The following is an 11,025-nucleotide window of genomic DNA, read 5'->3' as shown; positions in this document are numbered from 1 at the left end:
TTTCCAGTACCTAAACACAAACAATTTTAGATATTGAATATATCTACCTGCTTCGAATGGCGACAACTTACAGTTAGGTCCAATATATCGTTATTTACAAACAATTTGAAGAAGTCCACTGGCTCTTTATTGTACATATCGTATAGCTTACTTTGAAAGCCAGAAGACTCTTCGGTGAAAGAAAAAGTTTTAAATTTGTTTCCATCTGCAGGATACAGTCAAAGGTACTCCTTTCGTTTGTGTGAGATCTGTTTGCCATATTTTCAGATAAATTTACTTCATTTTCTTCTTCGGAATCGGATTAACTCCCGAAAACGTTTGATCAATAGCGTCCATTTCGCGTCTTGAAGTTGATGGTTCATCCTCAGGATTTACTTCTGCTCTTTTTTTACGAGGAGGTGGTTCGCTATATTCCCTACAGTCGGAATCACTTGAGCTTGGTTGATATTCATCCGATGTATCATTATTAGCAAACGTATCACTCCTCTCATTTTCCTCATCGGACATAAGTTCTTGCCATAGCGCAAGTGTATGCTCTGGTTTTTTTTCATAAGACGATATTTTTTTACTTTTTCACCGACGCACACAGAATCACTAACTAATTATTCAGTCAAATAATTTGAAATCAAAATAAACGCTAAAGCTTGCAAGCTAAAACATGATCAAAACGGTTTAAAGTGCAATGAAGAATGTGTGGTGACACGTTGGTCTCATGTGGCACAGAAGTTCTAACGGTCAATCTCCTGGCCCTGTGAGTCCAACGTGTTACCATAAACAAAAAGTACCGCTATTTATCGAATATTACATATATTTTAAGGGGGAAGTCTATTGTGACAAGGGAAAAAACAGGCTTATTTTCCGGATTTTATTTCTAACAAAATATTGCTCGTACATAAAATCTATTTAAACTCTTATCTTTATTATATATTTAAGTTTTTGAAAAAAAAAATTTTAAGTCAAAATATTCAAAATGGCCGCTGTGGCACTTCTGCAAGCGCAGGTCCGCTTTTCTTAGGTGCCTAAACGGTGTACATGAAATCTTACGTTTCGGTGATCTAAAACAAAAAAACAAAATATTGTTATCATAGTATTGACTCTCGTCTGACGTAGGATTATGTCGATAAAAAATTTTGGCGTTGAAAAAAAAATTCTTGAAATTTTTTTCTTTTTTTTTTGCCTAATATTGATGTTACTATTGTTTATAACAATTTAAAAAATAACGATATCAAAAAAATCCTATGTCAGACGAGAGACACTATTACAGAGAATATATAATTAAATTTTTAAGCTGATTCATTTCTCAGAACTCGAGATATCGTGTACACCGTATACAAAAACTTAGTTTCGAGAAAAATGCGTTTAAAGTTTCAGGTGCCGCAGGTACGCGCTTTGGAGCGCTTCGGGAAAAGGTCGAAATTTCAACGAAGAAAAATTTAGCCAGCTGTAACACATATTGTACCTTATTTAAGAGGGTTCGAAGTATTTTTTAAGCTAATAAAAAAAAATCGATTTTTTGAAAAATTCACAGTAAACTTCCCCCTTAAGAAAAATCGGATATTCAGAATTGTTGAACAATATTCTATTGTATTATGTAAAAAAAAAATCGTGGCCGGACGAACCCCATTTTTTTTGTTGTATGGTGGCACTCAACGTGTTAATTATGTGAGCGCAAGTGTAGCGTGGCTGTATATAATAGCCACAACGATTAAAGCAATAAGAGAAACTGTGATGCATAGTATTGTTCTGACATTTATCAATTTCGTTTACGACGTCACGATGTGAACAATTTGCTGTCAAACACAAACAGATAGACCGTAGTTTCGGTCGCATGATTTTGTTTACCAAGTTTGGCTGCACAAAAAATTCAGTTATCTGGCTATCTGTTACTTGTTTCAGCACCGCAAGCCGAAGTCAATCCGCAAGGCCAAGGAAAAGTATCTGCGATTTGCGATTTTTGGGGCATACATCTTTTGTTAGGTATTTTACCGAGCTTCTCCTCCAATTTGTGGTGCACGTCTTGATGTTGTTCCTCAAATGGGTGACCTACAATTTTATGTCGCCTCCGAGCAGTAAATGGGGTTTTGTGCAGAAATACATTTGGAGGCTTGCCATTGCTTGCCGAGGACTGACCGCTATTAGAAAATACACTTCTATCATTTGGTGTTTCATGTCCACAACGGGTTTCGAACCCAGGTCTTATGGAATGGTATAGTCACAAACAGCAATTCAACTACGGCGACCAAGTTTATTATTATGTAGCTATTTTGTACTCATTCACAACTAGCCAAACAATGACAGGTACGCTATTGGATGTTTACTAAACACACACGCGTGTTTTTGAATTCATCGACAAAAATTAGTGCACAGAATAAAGCTTTTTTGTATCCCAGCAATAACAATAACAAAATATAAATAGCGTGCTTTTGCCTTAACTTGCGAGCAGTTAGAGCTTACACTAAAAGCTTATGCTTAAACTTTTCGTTCTTGTCGCTGTTGCTGCTTGGTCAGCGTTCGCACGGTTGCTGCCGTCCTTGTTCTTCAAATGATTTTTAAGGCCAAGTGCAAATGACGAGCCAAACTTCTTCACAACGGCAGCTGTTCATGAAATAAAAGTGGTTGTGTGTTGGTATGCCATACATGAAATAAGCACAAAAGAACGTGAACATGAAAACTTTACCAACCTTTACTAAGTTTTGGCATATCCTCTTTCGTGCTGTTCTTCGTGTATCCAGAACATAAACGTTGCGCGCTCTCCTCGACTCCACCAGCAACAGAGCAACCAAGCAACCAAGCAACTAAGCAACAGCGATACCTTCCCAACGCAACAGCTAAACAACGCTCCATCGCACCACAGACATGCACAAACACATCCTCATTGTCGTCGCGCTTAGTCGTTTTTTGCTGTGTTTGTCATTTGTTTTTTAGCTTTTTGGATGTTCTGGCACTGTGTTTCTGTGTCGTAGCTTTGGTAGCTGTTGTTGGTGTGTTGCGCCCTTCCTACTGCTTGTGTGCCTGTATGCCTGCTGCCTGCTGCCTTCGGTATTCTGTCATCTGTCTTCTATCGTCTATCGCACATTGTCGCTTTTCGTGCCCGTACCCGTGCCCGTGATCCATTCTTCGCTGCAGCGTTTGCGTTCGCCTGTGTTCCCGTTCCGTTCGCATTCGTGTCAGTCGAGATTGAGAGTGCGAATTTGGCCTACAGACCTAATTTTCCGTCTGCAGCCAAAACAAACCCAATTAAATATCGTAAATCAGTGCAAAATTAAAGTGAAATATTCAAATAATCTAAATCAAGTGCTGCATAACGTAATGTAACAATTAAAAAGTGAAAAAAAATACAAAATACGCAATAAAAGAAGGAAATTTCATTGTTGAATTGTGCGAATTGCACAATTGTATGTAGAACTTTTTCTACTCTTCGAAAAGTACACAAATTGAAATGAAGTTAAGCAGTGTCTTCTTGTATAGTGTGTATAGTAAGTAAGTGAAGTGAAGTGAAGTGTGCTGAAGGAATTATCGCGTTCGCGTTCGGGAGCAACCGCGAAGTCCACGCAAGTATTAATATATATAGAGTAGTTGGTGTTGCGAATAATGGGCATTGTTGTTGTGTCATAGCTAGAGTGGGACTGTTCCCATATATGAGTGAACCCCTCCCACTGCCACTGGTACCTGGCGTTACCACTGTCTGTGCGCTTGCAGCTGTGTATACGATGAGGTCTTGTGGGTAGCGACGTCGGACGACGAGACGATAACTAGTTGTGACCCCTGCTACAGCTGCAAGCGATTCGTAAGATATTTTTTGAATTCGACTGCAATTTGCAATTCCGTTCTGGAGCTTTCGCAGCGGTGCGGGATTAATGTTCCTAATAATTGTGTACTAATAAATCTAAAACTCATAACGAACAAAGTGAAACCGCAACTAAGCGGTTTTGCAGCACCAGCAGAAAAATTCATCCGCCGCGGTGTACCAATTATAAAACAACTCATTTAGGCATGATTAGTGGTCAACCAGAAGTCAATAGTATCGGTTAAGACAATCTTCGAGACCTGCAGATGCCATTTTCGATGTTAAACTCGAAATATAAGCGCAGGTATGTGTAAAGTTGGACGCGGAAATACCAGCTGTGTAGCTGCTAACTTGCTTAGGTCCGACGTATAGGCTTACCAAAGTAATCGGCGCATTTGGAGCACTTCACTTTTGAATTCTACGCACCAACAAATACAATAGGCAGTACAAGAACAACCAGCATTACATTGATCCGCGGCGAAGAAGGAAGTAAAAGCAACTTTTGCGGAGTGGCAGATTGTGTGAAGGAGCAATAATACCAACAGTTACATACATTTGGTGTGGTACTGTATAGAGACGCAGCAGTGCAAAATTATTACAAGGAAGAGAAATAGCGCATTGCCCCTGCGTCCGTGTCCATGTATCCCTCATATTTACCACAAATCGTAGATACAGAACAGAACAACAGCATAAAGAAGAAGAAGAAGAAGAGGAAGCAAGTTTAAAAAAAGGGGGGTCAGTGCGGAAACATTATATTGCCATTTGCTGTGTATACAGACAATGAGCTTTTGCAGCTAGCGCACTGGCGGAAACTGTTGCTTGAATAGAACGGCGAGACAAATCACGAAGCAAAAGCAAAAGGAAAATAAGCGCTACGTCTGGCGTAAACCAGTAAAGGGGCAGTGGTATACAGGGAGCGTCTACATACTATTGCATATATACTTATGTGTGTGCATATGCACATATCGAGCAAATCGCAAAAGCAATCAGTCAGTGAATGAGCCAGTAAGTGATAGATTGTGCAAGTGTGAGCGAGATAGCAAGAAGGACTGTGAAGCTGAAAGTGGAAGTAGAATTAGTAGTAGCGCAACTTGTGGACCGCTGGGTGTGTGTGTATATGTGTACAAAATTGTTCGTGTGTGCTTTTGTTGTTGTTGCCCGCAGTTGCCGCCGTTCTGTTCGATCTATGTATAACCTTCCCCCCTTGCGGCTTAGTGGCGGCAGCACCTCACGAGCTTGCTAAACAGCAATCGTCGTCATTCACTACTATTACTACATCACCTATTTACACACATAAAATTCGCATCGCGTGCTTTAATTTCAGTCTTGTTTGCTGCTATTTTTCTTCAACAATTTTCCTACTCGTTTTGTACGGCAATCATATTTTTTGCCTTTTTGGATCTACACTTCTACTTTTACTTTGCGCAGCTTTATCGTACATTTTAAGTCGGTGCGGTACATTCGTGTTCCAGCCATCAATCGGCGTGCTAATTATAATCAACCACAACAACAATAAGAGCGGCAGCAACATTGTATTCATCAATTCATCGTTATTGTTGTACTGTGTGTATGCACATATTCCAGTTTCCTCCTCAACAAAATTCTTATTGACTTCTTCATATACGGTGTTCGTTGTGATATTCTTGCGAAATTTTCATCTCATCCGCTTCCCATCGCATTCGCGTCGTTCACACTCGAATTCGTGCGGTACTTATGTATGTATGAATGTACGTACACACGTATGTACGTTCGCTCGTTCGTTTGTTTGTTTGATCGTCGGTTTGTGTAAGTGTTTGTGTATAGAAAAGTAACAAAACAACAAGTTGGAAAAAAAACAACTTGGCGAACACTTTTGCTTTCGGCCCCAACTGGATTTCGTGTGCTTCTTCTTCTTCAACATCTTCATTGTTATTGCATTCTATTCGCAGTGGCTATTTACTTGTTTTGTCATCATTCTCAAGTATGTATTGCTTCGGCGTGCTAAAATAACCAGAAATGGTGTAAAAAATACAAATAACTATAAGAACGCATGTGCAGCGGCAGTGGCAGTGGCAGAAGTTTCGTCGACGACGGCGTTGATGGCGAAGGCAGTGCGAACAGCAAGTACAACAACAACAAGTAGTGCTTTTTAGAGATACTAGCATTATTAGGTAAGCGCCTTATTTACTTGATTCGCTAACGATTTTTTACAAAGCAGTTTTTAACCCTTTCGCTGCATTCGAGTATTTGATGTGTCTTAAACGACATGGGTTATTATTTGAGGTTTCTAAATTTAAAGGTTATTTATGGCGTTTTCTAAAAAGTTCGCTAACAAATAAGAGCGCGAATAAATTTTAGGCTGGAATTTAGAACAATGTATATTTTGGAATTTCTGGCAAACTATAATGTTTTTTTTAATGAAACTTGGTGGAGATGTTAGTGAGGTGTTAAGGAACACTCTTTATAACTTTAAATTATTCGGGAAATAATAATTTTTTAATTATTTACATTCAAAATGCCCTCGGGAACTTCACTATAATTTGCCTCTATATTTTTTAACATTTCACTAAGATTCACCAAATATACACTCACATGCGTGTCTTTACCGATTTTTATGCTAATATTCTAATTATATCTATTAAAATTAAATGCAAATTTATTTGCCTATGCAATCACATTCCAATTTTAAGCGCGAATAAGAAGAAGATTGGAATGCCAACAGTATGGTGTTGCCGGATGCCTGCAAATGAAAACAAAAAATAAGTTCTTGAGTTTAGTGCTAATCATGGGGGTCGGGGTTATTGTGCCTCCTTACTACATACACGCATATGACGTTTTAATTTTGGGTTCAATGGTTTTAACGCGAAAAGGAGTTCTACGCAAAAATACTGTGGATAGCGTAGCCGGAGTTGGACTGATGAGGGTTATTTTTTTGAAGCGCAGCCGAAGGCCGCCCACGCGAAAAGGAGTTCTACGCAAAAATACTGTGTTAATTAATTTAATTTTAATTACTTTATTATTTTTTGAGATACGCTTAATATCATTGTTTTTAAGTTTGAATGAGTTGTATGTTTTTATTTTCGAAATTATTTCTCAACTTAAAATTAGAGCAAAAAATATTGCAGTTTTATAATGAACCTTCTACTGAACATCTCTGCATACGAACTTCGGTTTTATTTCAGGTGTATGGCAACACCAACTTTTCGCTACATTAGAGAACTTTAACATCAAATTACTTGAAAACTAAGCGAGATATAAAACAATTTTACTTCTTCATTTCGTTTTCTGTTGTCGAGTTCTATAAGAATCCGCCATTAAATTGCGGCGCCACGGAAACAGCAGTATTGCCATAAAAATCCATAAACAAAATAAAACCTGATGGAAAAATAAAACAATCCATAAAACTCAAGAGTTAGCAAACAATTTTATTGATGAAACAGTACAAATTATGTATAGTTGCTATATAATATTGTATGTGTATATTTTAAAATTATATATACATAATTAAGAACATTGTATGAATAGATGTATAGCTTTCATTCGTTTAAAGTAAAAAAGTCAGTTATTTGGGATTGACGAGAGGATTTTTTATTATGATCTTCAAAAAAAGCTCCAATATTATTTAAACCATTGTACAGAGAATCGGTTGTATGTTCATTGGTTTTTAAATATCACCGCAAAATCTTGAACGAATTTGCAACTAGCTCGTTTGAAACTGGTTGCAGCATATCATCTTGCAAATCATCTTCTATATCACTTTCGCTATCATGCTCAAATTCGGATTTAGATCCCAATAGCTCCACAATATCTTCATCTGTGGGAAACTCTGAAGTAACAATATCGTCATCCACATGCATAAAATCATTAAAGGTGACACCATCTGTACCTTTGATATTTTGGCAAGCTTCATATTCATTCTGCAGTTGAATTTCTTCCTTACTCTTTTCTTTTATGCGTTCGCTTATGAAAACCAAAGGAATATCATCTTCTTCCTGCCATTCAGAATATTGACCGAAGCCGGCTTTTCTAAAACAATTAGAGATGGTTTCAAGCTTAACATCGATATTCCATGCATTAGTTATTTCATCAACACAGTCCATTAATGTAAAGTTAAGATTACTTCAAAGCATTTTATAGTATTTTTTTAAATTCTGCGACGATAATGACATTTTAAATTTTATATGACACCTTGATCGAGTGGTTGTAATTTTGATGTCATATTCGGGGGGAAAAATGCAAGTTTGATAAACTTTAATCCCTGTTGGATGTCTTTGGATAGGCCGGACAGTTGTCAATAAAAAATAGAATATTTCTTCCGGCTTTTCCAAATTGTTTGTCTAAGTTAAGAAGCTATTCTTCAAACAAGGCTCCCGTAATCCACGCCTTTGAATTTGCATTATAGTCGAGAGGTAACCATTTAACACCTCTGAAACAGTGGGGTTGATTACTTTTACCTATCAAGAGTAATTTCAACTTTTCTGATCCATCCATGTTTGCGGCAATCATCAACGTAACTCTCTGTTTACTGTGCTTTCCTCCATGGCATTTCTGGTGTTTAAAAATTAAGGTGTTATCTGGAAGACATTTAAAGAATAAGCCCGTCTCGCCTGCATTGAATACGTCCCGTGCTTGATAACCTTCAAATAAATGCGGTAAAACATCACGTTGCCAATTCATACAGTCTTCTTCGTTTACATCATTACTCTCACCACACGCCTTTTTATGACATATACCAGATCTTAGAAAAAAAAATACTTTAGGTGCCAGCTTGCACATTTATTTTATGAATGTACATACCTTCGTTTCCAATTATCGAGCCAACCAGTGCTTGCCTTGAAATTCGGTTGTTCTAATTTTTGACTAAATTCCAATGCTTTTTCTTTAAGTAATCCTCCGGATATAGGCGAATTCCGTGTTCTTGCCGATTTAAACCATTCTAAAACTACTTTGTCCACATTTACGTATGTTGGCTTTTTTAGTCTCTTTGAACTCCCACTTGCACCACCACTTTCAATTGCAGTAATAACCGTTTGTTTATTTTTTAAAATAGTTGACACTATATTTGCCGGAATAGCATACTTTACAGCTACATCTTTTTTTCGCGCACCCATTTCTACTTCCTTTATTAGTTTAAATTTTTCATCAATAGATAAAGTTTTTAAACAACGTTTTGATGACATGTCAACAGAATTATTTTCGCGTAAGAACTACTAATAAAATACCTGTGGACTTAAACAGTGCAGCGACCCAACTGCTGACATCTGTTTGCTATAAAATAAGCAACACTTAATAAGGGGATTCCCCCGGATATTCGACTTATCAAAGCTGGCGCCAAATATTCTCTTCGAGTTATCAAGATATTCGAGTAATAGAAGTTCGAGTTATCAAGTAAAAATTACACACAATTCTCACTCTAAACGCCATTGCCAAGCAATTTGATTCGAGATATCAAATATTCGAGATATCGAAGTTCGACTTATTGAGGTTCGACTGTATAACAATTAAATGAAATGAAATGTCATTAAGTGCAAAAACAATAACAATGCACTTTGTTTTTCAGAACTGCTGTTCTGTTATTATTTTATTATGATTTCTGTTTTTTGCTATTTTGACATTTTGCTTTATTTGATAGCAACAACATAATCATTAAAAATCTAAGACGTGAAATTTTACCTCTTTTTCCCGCCGCACATAAGAGGGGAAAATTCCAAATGTTGGAAATCTAAATATTTGTATCATATTCCTTCAGATGGCCTATTAGTATGGGGTTCTCTAAAAACTAATCCGATGTTTATTGGATAAATTCTTTTGGTGGTAGTAGATATTTCTGTAAAATACTTCGTTTATTTAGGAACCAGCATTAACACCGATAACAATGTCAGCCTTGAAATCCTACGCAGAATCTCTCTTGCCAACATGTGCTACTTTGGACTAAGTAGGCAACTGAGCAGTAAAGTCCTCTCTCGACGAGCAAAACTACACTCTACAAGGCTCTCATCATGCCCGTCCTAACGTATGGCGGAGAAGCTTGGACGATGGACAACATACGATGAAGCGACGCTTGGAGTGTTCGAGAGAAAGATTCTGCGTAAGATGTTTGGACCGTTGCACGTTGGCAACGGCGAATATCGCAGGCGATGGAACGATAAGCTGTATGAGCTTTACGACGACATAGACATAGCGCAGCGAATAAAGATCCATCCGTTGGCTGGGTCATGTCGTCCGAATGGATACAAACGCTCCGGCTTTGAAAGTATTCGATGCGGTACCAGCTGGTGGTAGCAGAGGAAGAGGAAAGCCTCCTCTGCGTTGGAAAGATCAGGTGGAGAAGGACCTGGCTTCACTTGGTGTGTCCAATTGGGGCCGGTTAGCACGAGAAAGAAACGACTGGCGCGCTTTGTTAAACTCGGTCAAAATCGCGTAAGCAGTTATCGCGCCAATTAAGAAGAAGAAGAAGAAAGCGGTTGGCGCAAACGCAGCACAGTCATCGTTCATAATCCACACACTCTAAACCCACCCTGCGAACCATCCCACCGCCACCTCTCCCCGCCATCTCCTTTCATCTCATCGATTTTCTCTTTCACCTTACCTCCTTCATAATGGTACCACAAAGGACGAATCCGTTTATCTTCGTGTGCTCATTCCTTGGGCAACCATTCCAACCTCCCCTAACTTGGTTCAAAAGTGGAAATAGTTGATGAAATTTTGAAAAAAAGTTTGAGACTTAACTGTAGTCGTTGATGAAGTATGAACTATATTTTTCTTAAAAGAAAAAAATAATGGGGTGCTTATAATTTTTAAGTGCATACTTTTTTCTCATTATCCGTACGAATCTCGGAATTTTATTTATAGAATTTTTTATGGGACAGAATTTAGAAAAACACCATTTAATTAATTTTATCAAGAATTTTAATTAAATACAGAATTCTGAATACAGAATATATTACCATACAAAACTACCGGGTGATTTTAAGAACTTGAGAAATTTAAATGATAATACAAAACAGAAATATTTTTGGATGAAATTCTTTTTATTATAACTTGGTAAATAATTTCATGGTATTTATTTTTTGAATATGACATCCGAGATATGTCCGCCGCGGCTACAATTGACCATGTAACATTCGATCAGTCCCATTTTTCAATGGCGTCAATTGTGGCTTGAATATTGAAATAAATCGATTGTTAAGTGATGTCGTCGATGTTTAGCTGATTAAATTTTGGAAACAAAAATTCAGTTAGCATGGCTCAATAACGTT

At 37.6% G+C, this 11,025-nt stretch overlaps 2 protein-coding genes across 2 annotated transcripts in view; one reads left to right on the top strand and one right to left on the bottom strand.

The window, feature by feature from the left end:
* Nucleotides 1-2,246: 2,246 nt before the first annotated feature.
* Nucleotides 2,247-3,201, bottom strand: LOC129240232 (uncharacterized). The gene is made up of 2 exons (XM_054875901.1): nucleotides 2,682-3,201; nucleotides 2,247-2,595 (listed from the first exon to the last, which is right to left on the bottom strand). Exons 1-2 carry the CDS (start codon nucleotides 2,842-2,844, stop codon nucleotides 2,456-2,458), a joined length of 303 nt encoding a protein of 100 aa, XP_054731876.1. The 5' UTR covers nucleotides 2,845-3,201; the 3' UTR covers nucleotides 2,247-2,455.
* Nucleotides 3,202-3,250: 49 nt separating this feature from the next.
* The window catches only part of LOC129240231 (nuclear hormone receptor FTZ-F1), a 172,309-nt gene continuing 164,534 nt past the window's right edge, over nucleotides 3,251-11,025 (top strand). Inside the window, exon 1 of the mRNA XM_054875899.1 lies at nucleotides 3,251-5,937. The gene's annotated coding sequence lies outside the window, so the exon portion shown is untranslated. The remainder of the gene's footprint in view (nucleotides 5,938-11,025) is intronic.

This window comes from Anastrepha obliqua, chromosome 3, assembly GCF_027943255.1.
Source record: "Anastrepha obliqua isolate idAnaObli1 chromosome 3, idAnaObli1_1.0, whole genome shotgun sequence".
In the NCBI taxonomy this organism is placed as follows: Eukaryota; Metazoa; Arthropoda; class Insecta; order Diptera; family Tephritidae; genus Anastrepha; species Anastrepha obliqua.
Note: the sequence above shows the minus strand (reverse complement) of the source record. Positions and strands in the feature narration are given on the sequence as shown.

What these genes read in the sequence shown, in the direction of transcription:
- LOC129240232 (XM_054875901.1), bottom strand. Translation starts at nt 2,844, where the DNA reads ATGGAGCGTTGTTTAGCTGTTGCGTTGGGAAGGTATCGCTGTTGCTTA. An exon ending in TATGCCAAAACTTAGTAAAG is followed by an intron (nt 2,596 to 2,681) that starts GTTGGTAAAGTT and finishes TTTCATGAACAG; the next exon opens with CTGCCGTTGTGAAGAAGTTT.